General features: G+C 36.6%; 1 protein-coding gene across 1 annotated transcript; it reads right to left on the reverse strand.

The window, feature by feature from the left end:
• Positions 1-17,948: 17,948 nt before the first annotated feature.
• On the reverse strand, positions 17,949-21,453 carry LOC131858300 (uncharacterized). The gene is made up of 6 exons (XM_059211500.1): positions 21,299-21,453; positions 20,726-21,002; positions 20,253-20,281; positions 19,809-20,091; positions 19,017-19,577; positions 17,949-18,899 (listed from the first exon to the last, which is right to left on the reverse strand). Exons 1-6 carry the CDS (start codon positions 21,451-21,453, stop codon positions 17,949-17,951), a joined length of 2,256 nt encoding a protein of 751 aa, XP_059067483.1.
• Between the last annotated feature and the right edge of the window lie 2,454 nt (positions 21,454-23,907).

Genomic DNA, 23,907 nt, shown 5'->3' on the forward strand with positions numbered 1-23,907 from the left:
GGCCAAAAGTAAAAAGAAATTCTTCAGTAATGACATTAACCATACAAGAAGGATCAATAAGCACTCCATGGCAAGGTGTATTCTTGACTTTTGCAACTATATATAAAGGACCATCAGGTGCCCTGATAGTTTCACTGGAATCAAATGTGATGGAAGGTTCTTTAGGGATTTTCTGCTGCTCCACAAAGTTAATCACATTAGGAGTCATAGACACAAGATCATCAGGTGAGACAGAGGAATCTGTAGTATCAATCGCATTAGAGGTATGAGAAGGCAATGGATCAGCAAAAATCTGAAGATTTTGGTTTGGAGGAGCTACAGATGTGTTGCCTTTATCATTCACACCAGAAACAGAGATAGTATTATTATCAATCAAATCTTGAATTTTACCCTTCAAAGCAAAACATTTTCCAGTATCATGCCTAGGATGACGATGAAATTGACAAAAAGATTTATTATCAAAATAGGGTGAATTAATCTTTGCAGGATCTATTTGTCTTATAGGAGGAAGGGTAAGCACATTTTGTTCCAATAACTTATTCATAATACTATGCAATGATTCATTCAAAGGAGTAAACTTTCTTTCTTTCTTGAAAAACTTAGAAATAGGAAGCACACCTGATGCTACATTCACATTGTTGTTGATGATGTTTTCATTGAATTTAATGGACTCTCTGTTCGGTTTAAACTTCCCAAATGGTTGTTGACTACTATCACCCTTATCACTCGGAGCCATAGGATTTGCTTGTTCCATTTGACTCACAGTCAGTTGATAATTGTGAAGAGTTGCGCACAACTGTTGGAAAGAAGTAAACTCAGAAAATAGGAGTTTTTCCCTAATATCTTTTTGTAAATTAGAAATAAAGATTCTTTGAATATCATTGTCAGGCACTGGAAAAGAAATTTGAGCATACAAATGCTTATATCTACCAATGAAATCAGTCACTTTTTCTTTAACACCTTGTTTACAATGCATTAAATCAATCAAAGTAACCTTAGGACTTATATTGTTTTGAAATTGTTGAGTAAAAGCATTTGCAAGTTGTTCAAAAGAAGAAATAGAATAAGAAGGCAACGAGCAATACCATTGTAGGGCTTTATCTCTTAATGTTCTAGTAAACAGTTTTGCAAGCAACCTTTGGTCATAAGCAAAATCGGTACATATTGTTTGAAAGGTCTTAACATGTGTTAGAGGATCACGCTTACCATTATAAAGCTCCAAATGCGGAATTTCAACATGTTTAGGGGGAATAGCTCGAACAATGTCAAGAGAAAGTGGGCTCGCAACATCAAATGTGGGCACACTAAACTTAGATTGATTCATAGAGGCAATTTGTTGCTATAAAGAAGAGACAGTTTGTGCAAGATTGTTAATGGTCGCTTCAGTCGAAGAGTTCATATTAGACGTGTTAGATTGTGATGAAGGTGTTATGTTATTGAAAGAAGGTAGAGAGTAAGGTGGTGGGACACTATGATAGTTAGTCATAGGAGATGATTGGAAAGGAGGAACACTACAAGGAGGAATGGAATGATTAAACTAATTACCCCCTTGCGTCATGTTCATTTGTGGTGATATAATAGGAACACTTATTGAAGGAATGAATGAAGAAGTTGGATTGATTGAAGAAAGAGGGTTGATTGAAGAAGAGGGATTGCCCCCATGACTGGTGATCATAGGAGGAATGTCTTGTGTTGAAGTAGTCATTATGTTTGATGTAAAAGTAGGTATACTAGCAATAGGAGTTGTCAAAGGAATAGAATGATTAACTTGAGTAGGAGGTTGTGTATAACCCAAAGTTTCGGCACAACTCTTCATAGGCATCACATTCGAATCCACAATGTCTGCAATACCATGCAAAATATCAATTCCATTCTTATCACTTCGAACCATACATTTTAGACCCTCAATTAATGAAAGAGCTTCACTATCAGGGTATTCTTGAGACATCCATTGTCGAAAATCATCAAATTGGTTATCCAATTTTGAAAGTTGTTCTATAGAAACCTCATGGAGAGCTTCTTCATCATTAAGAGGATTAGAGGAATTACCCATGTCCTCGTTAAAAAGGCCATTCAAATTAGGTTCCATCTCCTCGGTAATTACACCTTGGAAAGATTTAATTCTAAGGCTTCGTCTAACGGGAATAGTGTAAGTAGGGCTTATTGTTGTAAAACTCATGCACTAAAGAGAGAGAAGATTTTGAATTTTAGAGGTAGCAAATTTCAATAAAATCAGCCAATCTCCTAGATTTAAGCTGTTAAATACAATCAGGACAATCTCCCGAAATTTCGGAAAAAATGTCCGGGACCGTGGCGAACGGAGTGCACACAGTCCTCGCAAATTTTTTCGAAATTTTCAGGGATGAAAGTTATGATGATTTTAAGCTAATGTGAAAAAATTGAGTGATTTTATGATCTGTAGATAGGCCAAATTAAAGTTGCAATCTCGAAATGGAACCCTACCAAGATTGTTGAAAAATGTAAAATTTGAATTTTATGATTTTAGAGGGAATACTGAAAGCAATGCAGGCTTTGAAATTTAAAAGTTGACTCGATTTCATTCAAAATTCAAATTTGAAAGTGGAAATCAAGGTTGTTGCAATTAAACACTTAATTTCAAAAGTCACAAACTGCAAAAATTTGAATAAAGCACTGAAATTTCGAATGAATGCCAACACACTTTTCAGATTTAGGACTGTAAGAAACACAATTTTGATATGAATTTTAATTTCAACAATTTTTGAATGATTAGAAGCCTCAATCCAAGCAATCGCTAGACCAACTTTGACTTTAATTTTGAAAGTGTTAGAATTGATAATATCAGCCAAAATTCTGGATTTTAGCAGAAAAATACAGTAAGATTTAGCTCCTGAAATTTTGGAAAAAATGTCGGGGACGATGGCGCTCGGGGTGCACACGGTCCTCGCAACTTTTTTCCAAATTTTCAGGGATGAAAGATATTGTGATTTTATTGCGGAATCCAAAGTTACAGCCGATTTGGAGGTGTTTTGATCAGTCAAATTATCAGTCAAAGGTTGAATCAAGAAGGTTTTAAAAATTAGGGTTTTGACACTTAACCACTTAATTTTCAGAATTAAAGCACAAATATGAATTGACAATTTGCAATAGAAGGGTAGATCTGAAACAAGCATTAACAATTAAACATTTCACAAGCTTAATTACTAAAAAGAAAATTTTAGGGTTTTTATGCAATTAGCCTCTAAAATTTGCAAAAGATCAAACATGGAAATGTAATTAAGGAAACAAAATTTTCAGATCTAACCATGAATAATCAGAATGAGGATGTTCACGTCGGGTTCACCAAAATGTAAAGTGGAAAAATCGAACCCTAGTTGTTCTCCCCTCCCCAACTCCAAGGAGAGAGAAGGGAGAGTCACTAGGGTTGATGGTTTTCACTTAGGAGAGACTTTACATTCAAAAGAGGGGTTGAAACCCACAAGATCCAATCCCACGCAATGCAAGATTGGATTCTAAATGAGTTTCAAGGGTTAAGACATCAAGGATACCCTCTTTTGTAAAGAATGTAGATAGAATGATTGAACTAGGAATGCATGTAAAGTAGGAAAGATTTGCTTAAAAACAGAGATAGGGATATGGGATGAAGCTGTGGACCTGGAATTAGTAGTAAAATGTCGAGACGGTGTTGTTCTGCAAATTTGAGCGAAAGTTGACAGGACGATGGCGCCCGGCGTGCACACAGTCCTCCGAAAAATCCACGAAACGAAGGTGGATCTGTTCGTCTCTGCACAAGGATTCCAGATCTTCAATTACAGCCGCGTACCTGCAACCTACACACAGAAAAGAGAGGAGGATTGGGGGGTTAGGGATGAGGGGTTTGCCTTTAGGTCAAACCCCGGTTTTGGAATTAACCAAGAAATGAGAATGCTGTAAATGTAAATGTTTGTAATGTAAACAAGTACTGATACCTTGTTGTAAGAATGTTTGTATTCTTACATGCGAAGGTGTAATGTATGTAGTATGTTGTATGTTGTATGTGATCTCCTCTTCAATGGTTGAATCCTTGTCTTGAATGCAACACTTAGCCTTGAATGGAGACTTAGAATGCTCAATTGCTTGAAGGAATGCTTGAATGTTTGAATATCACTTTCGTGCCTTGCTCACATATGTCCTCCTCCTTCCCTCCTTTTCTAGGAGAGGAAAAGTAGTTTATATACTTGTCAATTAGGGCTGATAGACTGATTTTCCCAACCTTAGGCCGACCAGGAAACATTATTTTCCAATTTGCAAACTTAAAGACCCGAAGCCCCATAAGAGACCGGGCCCAAAATAGGGCCAGGGACCAGGGCGCTGGGTGCCATGGTCCCACCTCCAGGGGCAGCAGGGTGCAAGGAGGATCAGGCCAGGGTGCTGAGAAATGTAGTTTTTGATGTCATGAACAAGTTTCGGGGTCTCCATTCAGGTTCCGTGTTGCATCGCCATCGTGAAAACCCAAATGCAGTCAAAATTGTAAGTGTCACAATTTTAGGATGCTACACCATCATGAAATGCCTTATGGTCATATTTCCAAGTCATACCTAAGAGTAGATGACAAGCATCCATGGGAATGACATCACAAAGGATTTTATCCTCATACCCCCCAATACAAAATTCTACCCAAGCTCGCTCATTTACAAGGACTTGTTGACCCTTACTCAACTATGACACGCTATATAGAGTGGGATGAGGGTTTCTTTTCAGGTTTAACTTCTCAATCATTTCTAGAGACACTAGGCTATCTATGGAACCAGAGTCTACAATTACCTTACACCTCTTACCATGTGCTTTGCATGAGGTTCTGAATAAGGACTTCCTTTGGGGTGACTCCTTGGTACTTGGTACCTTGAGAAGTGTCCTCCTCATCATCAAACTCTCTCCACTTTCAAGATTAGTAGGTCTAGAAGGTGAGTTCACACTATGGCCATACTCCTCTTTCACTAATTGGTTCCTCCTTTCCCCACCATTGGAACATGATGCTTTTTTCTCAGGACATTTGAAGGTTGGGTGTCCCACTTGATTGTAATTGTATCACCTACCAGAGAAGGTGTTAGAACCTCTTCTTGATCCATTGAACCTTCCTCTACCATTTGGCCTCCTTCCTTTGGAGCCTCCTCTATTGTTTGACTCCCCACCTTTTTCATTGTGCCCACTGGATTCACTTTGCTACCTTTGGGACTATCCTCTTGGTCCAAAACTACCCCTACCTCTGAAATTTATTCCTCTACCTCTTCCTTGTTGCTCATGATTCCTTTTCAACTTCTCTTCTACCCTCAATTCTACTTGGAAACATTCATCTACAGTCTTAGGGACTAGAGGACTGATTTCATCTTGGATATTGAACCTTAATCCATTCAGGTATCTAGCCACCTTCTCCTTTTCATTCTCCACATGTCTAGACCTCAAGTTGAGTTTGTGAAACTCTTTAGTATAGGTATCCACATCCATATTTTTTTTCTTTCAAGTTTTGCATCCTCCTAAATACTTGAACCTCATAATAAGGAGGTAAGAATTGACCTTTTAGTTTATTCACCATTCTATCCCATTAATTGATCATGGATTTTTTTTGTTTCACCCTTTCTCCTTGGGTGTAGTTCCACCAAACCAAGGGAGAACCTTTCAGCTTTGTTTTGGCAAACTTCACTTTCTTGTCTTCAGGTACCTCCTTGTACTCAAAGTAGTTGTTCAAGGCATCAATCTACTCTATCACCTCCTCAACATCCATCTTTCCTCCATACATTGGAAGCTCCATATTTACATCATAAGAATCTCCTTTTATTGATTTCAGAGTACTGATAAACCTTCTTTCTTCAGGAGCTATCTCCTCTTCCTGAGGTCTTGCAGGAGGGGTTTCACCTTCACCCTCTCCTTCTTCTCTAGGGTCACTATCACTCTCTTCGCCCCTTTCTCTCCTTCTCTCTCTGGCTTTCAATTCTTCAATCTCATCTTCTAGGGCCTTCATTCTCCTGACCATCACTGACCCACCTTTTGGAGGCATTTTGTCTTCACAAGACAACTTACTCTTCTACTCACACCACTACTTCCCTTACCAAATCAGAACCCACTTTGATAACACTATGATGCAAAGGGATTTAAAGGTGGAATAACTTAATCAAGACACTGGTTTCAATTTTCAAACACAATGCAACACATGGAGGTATTCAATATCAATGTCCTCAAAATAAGGTTGTGACCCCCAACATGGCAACTCAGGCCAAACAACACAATAGACCTTCCCAAGATTAAGAACATGAATCTTATCATGTTTACAATCTCAAATGACCCCAAACCACTCAAAACCACCATTGGCACAAACCCATTACACCATTCAAAACCATTGGCTTCATAGAGGGAACTAAGCTTAGTAGCCCTATTCAGAGGGTTTTCTGACCATAACTCATTGACCATTGACCTTAGAAAAAAATATAGACCATTTACAAGAACCCTTTTGTGAGACACATAACTTGGCATGAGGTCCTTTGGAACAATACGGTCAAATTTTGATTGATAAGGGATTTTAGAGGGCTAATTAGGTCTGCTTTACAAAGAAAGTGTTCTTCAAATGTGCCAACCAAACCAACCACTATTTGGGACATGTCACATACACCCTCAAACTGAATATTCTACCTTTAAATCCCTCTGCATCAAACTTGAAGAGGACCAAGATGCCCAACTCCCCTTCATCCTGGGCGTCATGGTCCTAGCTTCCAAGGTAGCTTTTGAACAACATCCTAATTCCAAAACAACTTCCTATGGTTTCATGTGACATATAGAGGACTAGGTCTCTCTATCCCTCTTGGTCCGAACAATTCTGCCTAAATTTTTTGTCACAGGTTTTGATCTATTTCCTATCCTCAAATCCAACTTTACAACTCTGCATTACATTTGGAACTCACTATTATTATTATTTTATGTCAATTTTCCATCATTCACCTTAGATATAACATTCAAATTACATCTTGTCAATTGCATCTTCAACTCAAACAAAAGGAGTATAATCCAATTAGTGTTCAACCCTCTTCCCAATATAATTGATGTTGAATCTGTTTAATCTACATTCCTTTTAATATGATGTATGTGAAAGTTTATTTCCTAGTTTACAAAGCTTAACTTGTGAAACCCTAAATTTCCCTACCTTACATTTTGGTGAACCCAACGCTTCTTATACTTGTATGTTTTCTGATTTTAAATTTGATATTGCATACTTCAATTGCATATATTGAGTGAACATTGTTTTGGTTACATATTTTTCTCATTTAATCATAAGTGCATATGGGTTTCTTATCTTATTTTGCTAGTTCAATTTCAAGTTACATTCAATATATTTGTGGCATTCCCTTTCATGCATATGATGATAACTTAGCTCTTCCTTTCATTCATAGCTATGATTTACCCTCTACCAAAATTGGTATTGCCAATGAGAGCACATTGGTGGAAGAAGAGAATATGAAAACTTCTTTGAAATATCTTCCTCCTAAAGATGAAGCTTTAGAGTGATGTTCATACTCCTCCTAAAATGTAACTTCACCATAAGGATAATTTGGTGCAAGGGAATGATATTGTAGCTACCTTTCCTAGTGATACCATACCTTCTTTTCATTTCAATGACCTTCCCCCTAGAGATGAAGAATTAATGAAATATGATTGTCCCTTTCCTAAATTTTGTCTTAGTCATTAAAATACCTTAGGGCAAGAGGATGATACGATTTACAATCATTATAATTTTTCCAATGCTCTATGTCCAAAAAATGAAGATAAAATCACTTTCATTCATGTTGTTGAGAAGCCTAAAGTTGTTATACACTTTCATCAAGTTTTCTCTCAACCTCAACAAAAACAAAAAAATATTGTTAAGGATAGAGTGAATCATCAACCTAATTATCATGTAGTGCCTTACACATATAATAACGAAGTGTTTAGTTTGGATGGTGACAAGAGCATACAAATTGAAGAACAATATACTTTTTTAGTTCCTAAATTCCTCTCTCCACTTCAGACAAATACACCATCTCCTACTAAAGATGTTCCTAAAGAGGAACTCTTGGAGGATGATTGGGGGCATTAGATTTTACACCCTCTTTTTGTAGCAAATCTAAGATGCCTAAATTTGACACTCAAAATTTTTATCTTAACACAAGTCTTGATGTTGATTGGGCCTCTTTAAACTTCAATCTAATTTCTCCTAAGAACAAACCCTCTCATTTGGACATGTCAACACCTATATTTGACCCTACACATATATATAATGCACAAGCTTTAGGATGTGTGAATAAGGTCTTGAAAGTAATGAGAAATCACACTTTTCTAGTGAAGAGCTAGGTTTCCAACCTCTTCCTTTGTTAACATCCCCTCCCCCATTCTCTAATGAATCCATTTCCTCTCATTCTAATATGGCATTACAATAATATAATATTTTGTTTGACCTTCTTCATGCCAACTTAATTTCTCTTATTTGGCCTAAACAAAGAAAGAAAAGTAGACAAAATCTTGAAAATTATCCTTTTTGCAAGTATCATGAAATCCATGGCCATTCTACTAATGAATTTCAAGCTTTCCAAATTAAAATACAACAATATATTGATTTAATTTGGTATATTACTTTAAATTTATATTTATTTCTTAATCATTATTATTGTAGGCTTAATTCCAAATTAAGTTTTGACTGAGAAAAACCCATATACAACTCAACATCATTTTTGTCTCCTTTTGTGCATTAATGTCCAAGTTCAAAAATAGGTTATAGGTTCAGTTTGAAGATACAAAAGTGTTCAAGACTCAAAACCAAGACTTCTCAGGAAATTTCATCAGAAAAGAGGTGGACACTAACAACTAGTGCCTCTGTCCACCTGGACTAGGGCACCTAGCACCATATTCCAAGTGTTTCAACTTGAGGTTTGACCAGAAGGTGGCTTGGAGGCTTCTTAAACTAGCTAGATTCTTATTCTGCACTTGGAGAGATGCCAAGACTAGGGTGCGTAGCTACATTGTCTAGCTAGTTTGAGCTTATATTTCTATCATACATGTTCTTCTCTACATCCCCTTTCTAATTTTGTACCTCTCAGTTCATTTCCAGTCGTATCATTTAGCCTAGTTCTTTGCATCCATCTCATCCAATCAATTAAAACACAAAAGAGAACAATAAATCAATCAAGTGCCCAACTTTCCTAAGTGTTTGTAGTTGGACCTATTGGTTGTTTTACAATGTAATTGATGAGATTGAGTTTGATTCCTAGTTTGTATCTTTAGGCTAGTGAAACCCATTTCCACCACATTACACCTATAAATATTTTGTGAATTTCTTCAATAGAAATAGGCTAATTCATGGGCAACACAAAATCCCATTTGTTTTTTGTGTGTTTTTAGTTGGCTATTTTTTATTTATAGAGAAATAATTAAATCTTCTTACATTATCCAAAATAATTCAAATCTAACTTGCATTGAATCAATCAATATCATTTAATTGATTATGTACATTAAATTAGTTGTTTGATTTTAATCAATCAGTTACATCTAATTATTCATTAATAAATTTTTTAAAGATTGCATGAACATTTAATAAATATAATTAATTTATATTTAGCTATTTATTTTGTAATTAGATTAAATTTATTTCATACAATTATATCAACGACCTTTTATATGTTAATTATAAGCAAATATTTTATTTATTAGATTAATATGTTTATTCCATTTAAAGATTCAAAACTACGAAAACATATCAAAATCATTTAGAAAATAAATATTAAAAAATAAAAATAAACAAAATATTGAATCATACAAACATTAAAATCACATTCTTTCACATTTGAACAAACATGCAACATTCCTTAGGCTTTCTCATCTTAGAAAAACTCGAGGTCTTGTGGTCCTAGTTGGATATCAACGAAGTGTCATGAGAGGAGGTGCTCATTTCTACTTCTATATCATCCCTCCTCATTAGCTAATTAAAGTAAAAAATAAATATGAAATAATCGCTAGGGCTTAGCAACAAATATTCAACCTAGAAGGAGGTGTAGATGACCCCTTGCACCTAGTTCACTTCTTTAGCTTAATCATGAAAGAGAAGACAAACAAAACTTTCACAATTAATTTAAGAGAAGAGAATTGCATTATAAATAAATAAATAAAATTAAATGGTAATAACCAATATGAAGAAACACGCATAATAGGTGACATAATGTATACCCCAAGAAAACCCTTTCAAGAAAAATCTAGCCTCCAAGTATCAAACTAGTGCATTATTAATAAAATTGGTAGCAACATAGTTAGGCTCTAGCCTTCACATGAGATCACAGTAGTATACAACTCTAGAGATAATTTGGTAACACAAAAACACCTATAAACTAACATATGAAACTTCCATCCAAAAGCCCATATAAATAAGAGAACCTAATACAATAAACCAACAATGGTTTGTAGAAACCATGTATATACATAAGACACTAAAAAGGACATCCAAAATCAATGATATAGATCTTAACACCTAGCTTTACAATGGATCAATAGGTTAAAAGTATATGATCTATGTTATGCATCATAACATGTCATAACCCCTCACCAAACTTGGACCCTCCATTTTGGCATTTGTCCCAACTTACAATATACTTCGTAGTGTGTCATAACATACATTATAAGTTGGTCTTCTTACATGTTCTTACACATGTCATGGAATTGTCATAAGATGTCTTATGTATTTGACAACGTCATACTATGCTCTTACATATCTCTATGCTCTTACAAATTTTTACGCCTATCATATATTACATACATGTGATAAAGAGTGCCACCTCAATCTAGGATACCATTTTTATGAGGCCATGTTAATTAAATATAAATTAAATAATAAATCAAACATTATATTATAAGGTATGGGACACGAAACCTAGTATTCTTCCACTTATCCTATACTTGCAATAGAAAAAGGGAACAATTACTACATCATGATTTCTTAGTATCAAACTTGATATGAATATAAATGCCTTTGTGATGAGAACTATACTTTTTAATGAGGGTGAACAAGCTACAAATGATTGAGGACTTGGTAATTACACTTGACTCATGGGAATACCTCGCCAAATTCATGGTCCTACAACCTAAGGTCAATTTGGGAGGATACCTATTGATATTAGGATGTCCATGTCTAGCCACATTAGATGCCTTTATTGGTTGTAGGTCTATAAATATGATCATTACTAATAGAAGTGTAATAAAAAAATTGGTTCTATAGCCTCCTACACAACCTCATGTTGATTTAGATCAATTTGTATGGCCAAACTTGAAGATGAAGACCGATATTCTCTCCAAAAACTTATGATTATTGAATGGAGTCCCATGATACTCATTCAAGATGAGGATGAATTTCTTATCCACATTATATAAAACTCGTATGGAATAGACCCACAACAAGACTAATTTTGTCATGTCTGACTTTCCCATTGCATAGTCTATTATCCAATACTTCATAATCCACTTTCAATATATTCCATGAACTCCTTCCACACAACTGCAGCCTTCATATATTTGGCCTAGACATTTCTAATGTCACGAATATAGCAACACTAATTGAAGTATCCCTTGGTAAGACACTTAATCCAAAACACTAATGGAAGTATCCCTTGGTAAGACACCTAATATAAGCAATGAGTTGACAACATCCCACTATTTTTAATTGCTACATATGCTACAAGCTCACGTATCTGCATTTGCCTATGATTACCATGACATGAAAAGTATAGACCTTAGCCTTTGTGTACATAGGGTATATATTAATGAAAGATGTAAATCAATGAGAATTCCAAAACATAGGATGACCCAAACTATTAGAGACAAAGTGAAGGTTGAACTCCAAAAACTAATAGATGCAAGGTTCATATATCCTATATCAAATAGCGAGTCGATGTCTCCATCAGTTACAGTACCTAAGAAAGGAGGAAAGCTTTGATTAGAGAGAGCTATATGAATCCACTAGGAAGGATTATTTCTCTCTTCCTTTCATTGATCAATTCTTAAATTCATCATTAGGGTAGAGATATTTTCCTTTCTTGGATGGGTTTAGTGGTTATAACCAAATCAAGATATCTCCTAAATATTAGGACAAAACAACCTTCACATTTCCATGGACAACATATGCATATTCAGTTTTACCATTTGGGTTGTGTAATGCTTTAGAAACATTTCAAAGAGTTGTCTTGAGCATATTTTTAGACTTTGCTCATAACTCTATGGAAATATATTTGGATGACTTTAATACCAATGGGAATTCCTATGAGGGAGCATAAACAAATATGAAAAAAGTACTTCAAAGATGCCAAAATCATAACCTCTCCCTTTATCATGAAAATTGTTTCATGGTGATGGGGGAGGGAGTTGTTTTAGGCTAATTTGTGTCACACAATGGAATTGAAGTGGATCTAAACAAAATAGAGATAATTTCTACTCTACCAGTGCCACAAAAGCAAAAGGATGTGAGAAATTTTCTTTGCCATGTAGGGTACAACAAAAGATTCATTAAGAATTTATGTAAGATAGCAACCCCCTTGTTTGTCTTGTTAACTAAGGATATTGATTTTAAATGGACCCTAGATGGCCAAAAATATTTTGACATATTAAAAGCATCTCTTACACAAGCACCTATCTTAGAAGGACCTAATTGGACAATTCTCTTTCACATTCATACAGATGCCTCTAGTTTTACAATTGGAGTTGTTTCAGAATATAAAGGAGGAAACTTGGAGTATGTTATATATTACATCAGTAAGAATTTGTAGGGTGTTGAACTTAAAATTTGTTTTGTAACAAAAAAAGAGATGTTAGTTGTTACATATGCAATCAATGCATTTAGACATTTGTTAGTGAACAAATTTTGTCCTTCTTCTAATTAAATTAATTCAAAGCTCTGTTACCCTCTTTGAAAGACAAAATTTCAACTAAACAGTTGGGTAAGCATGGTATGCATCACTTACCTCTGAATTTTCGATAGGTACAGCTCCCTCCATTAGTTATTCAGGGAATAATCTAACTAAATAATTTGGTATGCTTATAACCTGAAAGCACGTAAGGCTTCCTACTTCATTCTTAGATGAGAGGCAAACAATTTACAAATATTTCAGAAAAAAACTATTCTTCAAAACGCTTCACCATGCAAACCAGAGGTAATCGAAACAAAGTTCAAAAACACCGATTCAACACTTCATAGAAAATAAGCAAGAGAAATAAAGTTTCTTTTCAAATATATATACTTTTAGAACCACATAAAAAGGGGGCTACAGATTAATGACAACATCTACAATCAGAAAGGTAACCACAGTCATTTGATTTAGATTAATATCTGCAAAGAAATACTACTCCATGGATTCAAAACTCAAAGATTTTCCTTCTGAAAATGCATGTGATTTATATATATATATATTTCATGCAACAAAGACATAACAATACACGTATAAGTTCTTTCTAACTTTAGATTGTGAAAAACTGATTACTTCCTTCCAAACCAAACAAAACTTCTAACAATATAAGTCTCTAATTCTAACCCCTTCTCTATCTATCTTAATCTAATTTATAGTCAGCTTTAAAGAAAATAGGAGGTCTCCCTGAAAACCCGACCTCCTCTGAAACAGTTATAAATACCAACAGAGTATTTGAGGGACAGATGTCCCGAAGTCATTGCTAGATTATGAAAACCATAACAAATAAAAACTATGCATTATCATCTCATTATGCCTCTTCTCCATCGTCATCTTCTCCTCCACTTTTCTCGGCATCGTGGGTGGTTGCAAGCTCCTCAATTATAGTTTGACTCGGGTTTTTCATGGCATTGATCTTTGCTTTTGCGGCTTCCTTGTCCCACCTGTGCTTCACCATTTTTTCGGCATGCTTAGGTAACTGATCGTTACCAATAAATGTCATGGACTCAATTCGGGCGATTTGTGTTATATCCTCGGGAGTAAAGTTGCCTTTAGTCTTAACTTTCTCCATGTGCAGCCTAAATACCTTCACTACGTCCTGTGTGTTCAGCCCACAAAGTCCCAGTTACCAATCATGGTCTGGATTAACCAATTTACTGTCATTGACTAAGCTACACTGAAGTTCTTGAAGCTCATAAATAGAGGCCCTGACATCAAAAATCACAAACTTGAATGTGATTACCTGCCACATTATAGTCTTCTTCAATACAAAGAGTTGGCACTCATCAGTTACTGACTTAATTAAACTTTCTGCTAAAAAAATTGTGGCTTCGTACTCTTCTATCTTGGTGAGCATGGGTAAGACATTTTCCCATTTATGCTCTTCTTTTTCCCATGGCACAATCTAATTCTGAATCTCCAAAGTGAGGTTTTGCATCTCGTCGCATAGCTTCCTGGAGCTTGTGATATATTTTTCACCATCTCTAATCACTCCTTCAATCCATTTCTCTATAGCCCTTGCAATGCTCTTGGCTCACTGAACTTGATTCATTAGCTTTTTGTTCTCTGGTGAAGTAGGGTCAAAGCTTTCTGAAGCATGTGATATGGGAAGTGCCCCAAAATAGCCTATAATATCAATGAATTAAGCAAGAATTTTGATATGCCGCTTCAACTCTCTTTTCTTCTGCCCATCTTTTTCTAACCTGGTGAGCATCTTCTTAGCCGATACTTGGAAAAGGTGATTATCTGAATCCCTTCTCATGTTCCCAAGATCCACTTTGGTGACCTCAAAGTCCTCTACATTTACCTCCTTATTCTCATCTTTGGGCTTATAAGAGGCAATTTTAGCAACCCACTTCCCGGTCTTTTCATCAGCATCCAATCTGGCAATTGTTTTGAACTTCTTTTGTTTGGGACCCTTCTTCGTGTATTTAACCACCATGTCTTGAATTGGGATGGAAACTAGAATGAAACTCCGTTTCTTTCTTACTGAAGTGGTTAGCCATTTAGGAGTTGCACTTTAATCGACTGTTCCTCCGATCAGCTTAGGTGGCGGCATCATGGCTACAGTGACCGCATGAGAATCCATGGTGTTGACAATGTCGTTGTCAAGGTCCTCAACGTTGAAAATATGAGTATTCAAGGATCTTGTCTTTTGCCTCTGTGTCCTTGACTTGGTCCATTTTCTTTTGCACAACACTCTGTGTCCTTGTATATCAAGGAGCAAAAAAGTCCAGAGCCGGATTAGGCTTGTGCTTGGTGTGAGATGGCTTCTTATCTTTACCTGCATGAACATGCATAGAAGTGGGGTTAGAAAAACATTTTGGGGAACATAGAGCAACCTCACTATCTCTTGCAAGATCAATCTTGATGCCCATTTTCATTGCTCTTCTCTTATTAACCCATTTTGCGATTCTTTCCAAGACCTTCTTTGTTTTAAGTTGTATGTCATCCTCTTCTTCCACATCCCAATTAATGCATGATGTTTCGGGCTCAACTTGGTCTAGATATCCAGGTTCAAAGATCTCTAGATAATCCTCTTAGATTCCACTTATATCAAGTTTCACCTGTAGTGAAACTACCTGTTCCAGAACCATTCTCTCTTTTGTCCTTTTCAACACTTCAAGCTCATCATTGCAATCTTTCCAAAAGTCCTCTAGGTGTGGGATTGGAAGGTGTGGCATCAAACCAAGACTCCGTGAGAAACCTTTATTGTCAAAGCCCTTTCTTTCATGATACAGTGGAAAATTGAAATTCTTCAAGTCAGCTCCTATGCTCAAAGCATCTGACATTGAACTGCAAGATAAGATACCCAATTGAATTGGAAAATGATCCTCCCATCTATCTCTGGGTTGAGACTTCTTAATTACGATAGCCAATTGCCTACAGATCTCAACAAGAATAAAACAATCAGAACAAAAATGAGGAAGTGTGAAAGGCTCTTCCTCAAAACCGCGTACTCTTATGTAACAAAAATGAGGAAACTGAACAAAGAAACTACCATATCTTTTCACTAATGCCTGGGCATATTTAGACATCCTCTTGGTTTTCATGTTCTTTAACTCATAACACAAATCTCCCAAGAAAGGATTATGTACTCTCCTAAAATCTTGCAATGCATTATCTTTTTGTAACATGGTGTAAAAGTCATACACAAAAACCTCTCCCTCGATGGGCTGCCTAGGTATTCCCACAATTTCTTTAACACATGCCAAGCAATTTATTAGATAGGAGGACATAAAGAAATTTTGCTTGAACTTCTTCGCCATGCTCAGTTGTTCCCTCATGGAGTTGGCAATAAGCTTTGCCCAGTCAAGATACTGCTTTCCTTCTAGCACCAGTTGTACATAACAGTAAATCCAATCATCGAAGCTGTAGACCTCAGCTGAACCTCTAACTCGGTGTAACTGTAACATGACATCATGGATGTGGGGAAGCATGTGATTCTTGTTGGGATACTTAGGTAATCTAGAGCCACCCCTTTGAGGAACCTTCAACCAATACTATGGTATATTATTCTGGTGTCCAGTTTTATTTGCATTGAACTTGGTGCTTGATTGGGCGGGAGAAAAATTTGAGAACTAATAATCAGGCAATTTGAAAACAGAGGAAATAACTTCCCTGTTAATTGCGAGGATGGTTTCACCATTATCTCTCTTGATAGTTTCAGAAATAGGATCATACCTCGCAATGCACTCCCTAACTAGTTCTGGACAAGGGATAGCAGGAGGAAAGGCTGCCGCTTCTACATGACCACTACTTAGAATTTCTAAACCAAATGAACTGTCAATTCCTTTAAACGCTCTCTCCTTCAAAACTTCCAAATTTTCCCTGTTCAGGTCTGTATCATTGACAATGGGCTCTGTGCAAGCAAGACTGAAGACATTTCCAAAAAGGTGTAGAGTAAACTTCATAATTCATAAACAACAACCCTTACTTTCCCCAACAAATTTTACTACGAGAGAGAAAAGCAGATAAAAGTCATTGGAGGAGATAGAAAACAAAACTCACCTTCACAGTTGAGACCAATCGGACGACTACCAACAAACAAACCTTCTATCAAACACTCCTCAGCAATCAAGAACAAGTTTGAAAAATCAATCACTTCATACCTTATAGCAAAAGAAGTGACATGAACTTAGTTAATGTATTAATTCTGCTCGTCAACTCAAATGTGCTAAGCATTGGGATTTGACATCACACGCGTGCATTGAATGCATGGTGGTGTTTTTGGAGTAATCGCCAACTCCCAAAAATGATTACTTGCCTTGAAAAATCAGCTAGTTGACGTCACCCAAGATACAGTTCAATCCTCATCATATTTAGCAATAAATGCACCATCATGTCTTTTAGTCCATGGGACCCACCTGATTTGAACATGCATGAACAATTTGAACTGACTTCATGAGGGTTCGAGTAGTTCAAAGTGTACGCTGCGCCAAGAAAATTCTCTTTGAAAAGATTAACTCTGTTAAGTGTTGCCGGTCTTTCGAACTTCATTGAACATGTTGAAAACCAATGAACTGTTTGAACTAGGTTGAAAGGGTTCACAGCCTAGAGGAAAAGGATATAACACGTCATACGCGACCACGAAATAGAACTGCTGCAAAAACACTTGAGTGAACGTTAGCATAAAAACTTTTTAGACAACTTAGAACCTGCGATACCTAGATGAACATTATGAACTCTTTTCAAAATGGTTCAAGGGGTTCACGAGGTTCAAACCGACCATTGAAACTTGACGCTATGGATTAAGAGACAATTTACAAATGGATTAAGGATTGAACCAAGGAATTTCTAGAAAGATAAGGACTTAAATAAAATTTTGTAGGGCGACTTAGTCTTGTTATGAAGGATGAATGATGAGATAACATTGGCTCTGACTGGGGATTGTATTTTGTGAAAAATGCAAAGAACCCTAAATCTCTGGTTTCGCTTAGCAAAAACAGAAAGGGGACAAAAGGACGCACACCAAAAAGACACAAAACAAACCGCTAACCTACTATGTACAGGAACTCTTGATCACAGATTTCAAAGTTGACAGAGCTTCAAGTCTTGCCCATTATAGGTATAGGGCATAACCGTTTCATCAGAATAATTGATTCTAAATCCATTCAGTCCCACTACTTCATGAATCTTGAACGGACCTTTCCATAGTGAATAAAATTTTCCATGGGCACCCTTTGGTTCCCTTCTCTTTTCCCACAACAGTACTTCATCTCCTTTTAGAAAACCTCTTGGTTGAGCTCTCATATCAAATATTCTCTTCACCCTGTTTTGATGCTCGGTAATTCTATCCACTAACATCTCTCTTTCCTCTTCCAACCTCATTAAATACATGACTATCTTTTCTAGAGCATTTTGGAAAAAGGAATCCTCAATTACAGTTTGAAGCCTTGCCGCTGCCAATTCCAGAGGTAAAGAAACCTTTGCACCAATGCCATACACCAGTTCATAAGGTGACATTCCAATTTCTCTTTTGGGAGTAATTCTATCTGCCCATAAGGCTTCATATACCTTCTTATGCCAGTTCTGGGCATTATCATCAACCAACTTCTTCATGATTGCTATTAGGTTCTTGTTGCTCGATTCTACCAACCCATTACCTTGCGGAAAGTAATTGGAGGAGTGTGAAAGAGTAATTTGATGTTCATAGGAAAACATAGTCAATTCTTCAGAGGAGAAATACGATGCATTATCTGTGACAATCTTTTGGGGAACCCCAAAACAAACTAAAATGCAATCCTTGAGAAAATCACATACGACTTCTGAGTTTGCCTTCTTAGTGGGAACAACTTCCACCCACTTAGTAAAATAATCTATTGCTGTCAGAATATACATATGGCTGGCATTGGAATGAGGATTTATTAGACCAATGAAATCAATACCCCATTCCTTGAAAGGTTCATCTACTACCACAAGCCTTAAAGGTAGGGCAGCTAAATGTGGTTTTCCAGAGAAGAGTTGACATTTTTCACATTCCTTAACATAAGTATATGCATCAGGAAACATACCAGGCCAATAAAAATAGTTTCTTAGAATCTTGAAAGCGGTTACTGAGGATGAGAAATGTCCACCACAGGCTTCATTGTGATAAACTTCCAGAAGTTTTCGCTGTTGTGGCTTATCTACACATCTCAAATAGGTACCATCCAAGCCCTTCTTATACAAAACATCTTGCCAGATAACATACTTAGCTTCTTTTAATTTGAGATGTCTCTGTTCTTTGGTTGACAAATGACCTGAGAAGCTACCATAGGTCAGGTAATAAGCCACATCAAAAAACCATGTATCTTGTAAACCAACAAATAGAGTCAATGGTAGTGCCTCGTCTATTTCTATCTTATTTTCTGCTATTAGTTTGCATAAACCTTGTCCTTTAACCGTCTTTGTAGGACAAATATCTAGATCATATTCCTGAATTTTGGTTACCCATGTCGCTCTTTTGTTGAGTCGAACTTCCTGTTGAGTCAAAATACTTTTCACTGCAGAATCTAGAACAAACACCATAGAGTGAGAATGCAGAATGTAATACCTGAATTGTTTAACTGCTTTAACCACAAAAAAGGCTTGTTTCTCTGAGAGCGAATACTTAAGTTCATGCTTCTTGAGAGGGACACTCATGAATGCTATAGGTGCTTCAATCCCAGATTCATCCACCTGTAATAAAATTCCCGACATTGTATGTTCTGAGGCATAACAGTATATGACAAAATCCTTTTTAAAATTTGGGTTGATGAGAGTTGGCGCATTGGAAACTGAACTCTTGATCCTTTCAAAATCTTCTTTAGCTTCATTAGTCCATTTAAAAGGATACCTTTCACTCAACAAGCTAATGATATGCTTGGTAGTTTCTACGAATTTGGGTACAAACCTTCTTAGGAAGTTTACCTGATTGAAAAATGACCTTACTCCTATCCAATTTGAAGGTAGGCTGAGATTTTGAATTGCATTGACTCTATCAGGATCAATCTTGACACCTTCCTTCGAAACGATATGCCCCAATAACTTGCCCTCAGTTACACAGAAAACTGACTTCTTTGGATTCAAGGAGATACTATGTTCTCGACAACGTTGTAGAACTGCCTTTAGATATTTGAGATGATTCTTCCTTTCTTTAGAAAACACGATCAAGTCATCTAGGTAAGCAGCAATAATTCTGTCACGAAAATCCCTAAAAGAAGAATCCATGGCCCTTTAAAAAGTTGCTCTGGCATTAGTCAAACCAAATGGCATACGATTATATGTGAACATTCCCCATGGAGTGATGAATGTTGTCTTGTGTTGTTCATTCTCTACAACACCAATTTGATTGTAACTAGAAAAACCTCTAACATTGACATCATTTCCAACCCAGCTACTATCTGCAAAATATGATCCATATTGCGTAAAGCATAGTTATCCTTAAGACTTGCCTGGTTCAGATTGTGAAAATCCACACAAATCCGAATTTCCCCATTTTTCTTCCTCACAAACACTATATTGGCTACCCAAGTAGAGTGATGAATTGGATATATAATTCCGGCTTTAAGCATTTTGTCTACCTCCTTGAAAATTGCAGCTACCATTATGGGGTTGAAATTTCTTAGTTTTTGCCTAAAAGGAGAAACACCAGGCTTCAACGGGATTTGATGTTGAAAGTGACAATTCCTAAATTCCTTCAAATCATCATAAGACCAAGCGAACACATCAATGTATTCTTTCAATAACTCATTGAGCATTTGTTTCTCCTCAGAAGAGCAACATTTGCTGATTGTTACCATTTTAGGATTAGATTCATCACCAAGATTTATCTTTTCACAACCTACCTTACTGCCTTCATCAGGAGTTTTCTTACCAATAAACATATCATTACGGGTGAAAAACCTCTCTAGACTCACCAAACCTTTCAAAATTTTGTTCCCTTTCAGCTGAATGAAATTCTTATCAGAATCAATACTAGGGTCTGGACAAAATTCTTTACAACCATCTTCAGAACCTTCAAAATATGATTGGGCAAATGAACGGGTGCACTCTAGAAAATATTTAATTTGAGCATTTGTATCAAATACTTGCCAATGATTCACATTGTCAAGAACACTAGGTCTGTAAATCATTTCAATTCTATAAGAATCATTCTTAAAGTCCGAGTGAGGTAACAAGAGAGAAGCTGACACGGCCAAGGAATCCGCCCTAGTGTTTTGCTCTCTTGGTATAGCTTCAATTGAGAAAGCATCAAAAAATTCTATTTCATCCCAAACTCTATTTCTATAATGTTTTAGTCTATCATTCTTAACAAAATAAACATTCCTCACCTATTTGACAATCAGTTCAACATCACCTTTCACTTTAAACAATTTTATACCCTTATATTTAGCTTCATTCAATCCTAAAAGTAATACCTCATATTCTGCAGTGTTATTGGTATTCTTGAAATCCAGCTTGAAAGAGAAAGGAAAAATGTTACCATTAGGCGAAAGCAGAACCGCTCCCGTGCCAGAGCCAGAGTTTGCACAACTTCCATCAAATTCCATTTGCCACAGTCTGCCTTGTTCATCGACTGCTTCTTCCAATTCTTTTTTATCGGGTGCAAGAATGAGGTAATTTCCAAATTCACATTCTTGGAACAAAATCTGGGCTTTGGGATTTTTAGAGGGAAAGATTGTATATTTATTTTTCGGCTCGAGTTCAAGTTTGATCTTTTGTTTTCCTAGTGGGATGATAGCTTCTGTCCAGTCCATCTTAATTTCACCTCCAAGCTCTTTACAGAAAGTCCTACTTAAGAGCATCCCATAACTCATAGGAATATAAGCAGCCAAAATGGTCAATTTTACCCTTTTATCAGGACATGCTACTAGCACTGCCTGAGCATCCTTTACCTATCCAATGAGAGGGACCTGCTTCCCATCCATTGAGTAACATCTCCCAAATGTCTTAGTAAGTGTTAAACCTAAAGATCTAGCAATAGATGATGGCATTATGTTATCTGAGGCCCCTGAATCTATAATACAATTGCTAAGCCTTTGACCATTTAGGAGGAGGGAGATATAAAAAGATTCAGGCTTCAAAACTTCAGTGTCAAGTTTATCTTCAACATTGTGAAAAGCACAGGGATTAATCAGATTAGTGGAAGGGCAAGAAACAAATGTATGTTTTCCAGTAGTAAACAAATCACTATCAACCACACACTTATGCACTGAGGACTCTGAGGTAGAATCTCCTTTTACATACTTGACCAGTTTGTCTAATTCCTTCGGGTTCAGTTTCAAATATTCAGCAGTGGAAAGTTGAACAGTTGAAGCTTTACAAAATTCAATTATGTCAAAGGAGGGGGAATGAGAAGAATTATTTTTACTTTCAAAATTTCTTTGTAAAATCTTAACTTCAGGAGTCTTTGCATGAAAGGAAAAATCATTACTTGTGGGATCCTTACCCTTGAAATTAGCTCCAGAAGAGTTTGCAAAAGGAGCAGGCTGGGAGGTTCATTGATTCCTTGTAAGGATTGCACATGCAGGGTCTTCAAGAGTTACCAAAATATTATCACCTCTTTCTGAAGCTGATTCATAGTCAAGGTAGAATGATCCAGAGTCGCTAGGTACTTCTTGAATCTTATCCGCTTCAGTGAACTCACCTAGTTCATCCTTTGTTCTTTTCATTTGAACATGCCTTATCATATCGAGATAAGAACTCCCATCATGATCTGTAGTAAGGTGAAAAGAACACATAGCACCTTTATCGGGAGGAGCCTCTATTTGCAATCTTTGCGGGGCAACAGGCAGTTGCAAAGTTCACCCATAATTATACTGGTTTGTTTGTTTTCTACTTATATCTTGATAGGGTTGTGGGTAGGAAACTCCAGGTTTTAGAATCTGCCTCTTCAAAGCAATCATATCATTGACTAGTCTTTGAACAACTGGATCAGTCGAAGAGGTGGAAGCTTGAGATTGACCTTGAGGAATTGGCACATCTTTTCTCCACTTCCCGGCTGTTATTAAATCATCTTCAAGCTCTATCACTTGATTCTATGCAGTGTCGAGATCGGCCGACCCATTTCTTCTGAGATGGAAACCAACATCAAGAGGCATAGAGTTGATAAAGAAAAATTGTTGGTTATCAGCAGTTGGTCTTTTAGCCTTGGGAATTTTATGGATAATCTTATTATACCTAGCTACATAGTCTCTCATTGGCTCATGAATCTCCTTCTTCATTTGTGTGAGCTGAGCCAAAAGTGAGTGCTCATCGTCGACACTCTTGAACCATTTCTCAAAAGCAGTTTTCATTGTTTGCCAATCAGTTATAGATCAGTCTGCAGATGACTGAACCAATCTGCTGCTCCCTCGGTAAGAGTTTGAGCAAAAAGTCTAACAACCACATCTTCATGCTGCACTGCCAGTATCCTAGTAGCTACATTAAAGGAATTCAAACGTTATTCAACCGAGATTTTTCCATCACCATTAAATTTAGGTAAAACATCCCTAGCCCCTTTTGGAAGAGGATTATGGGCTCCGAGAGAAAGAGGCCCGACTGCAACACCCCATGGTTGAGCCATGATGAAAACATGGTAAATGGTTATAAGGAGAGGGGCTTGAATCCCAGAAAGAGTTAATGCTTGCCAGTGGCTAGAAGAGGAAGGTACCTTGGGAGTGGTTCTTGTAGGAGAAGAAGGTCTACTTTTAGCATTCCCCTTGGGAGTGAAAGTTGTGGAAAATGATAAACCTTGCAATTCTTTAAAATAATCATCAACAAATCCCTCTCTCCTTTGTGATCTGGTATAAGGACGAGAATCCAGTGTTGTTCCCTCTAGGGTCCCTAAACAATTCTTTCAACCACAAAAATGTTCTTGGGTTATAGGAATTCTTCTCAACCGTTCACCCCTTTTTTATCTCTTTCCAAACAAAACAAACCTGTTGATATTGTTGGTTATGAGTTCAATTCTAACACGCATGTAACATATTGATATATTGAATGTTCACTTTTTCCTTTTATATCCCTAGCAGAGTCACCAAAAATA

This window comes from Cryptomeria japonica, chromosome 1, assembly GCF_030272615.1.
Source record: "Cryptomeria japonica chromosome 1, Sugi_1.0, whole genome shotgun sequence".
NCBI classification, from domain to species: Eukaryota; Viridiplantae; Streptophyta; class Pinopsida; order Cupressales; family Cupressaceae; genus Cryptomeria; species Cryptomeria japonica.

Bases quoted from the DNA above. Each gene is read 5' to 3' on its own strand.
- LOC131858300 (XM_059211500.1), bottom strand. From the start codon at position 21,453: ATGAACAAGGCAGACTGTGGCAAATGGAATTTGATGGAAGTTGTGCAA. The intron at 21,003-21,298 runs GTATTACTTTTA...AATGATTTACAG, and splicing joins ATAACACTGCAGAATATGAG to ACCTAGTGTTCTTGACAATG. The intron at 19,578-19,808 runs GTAAACTTCCTA...ATTTTATTACAG, and splicing joins TAAGGTCATTTTTCAATCAG to GTGGATGAATCTGGGATTGA.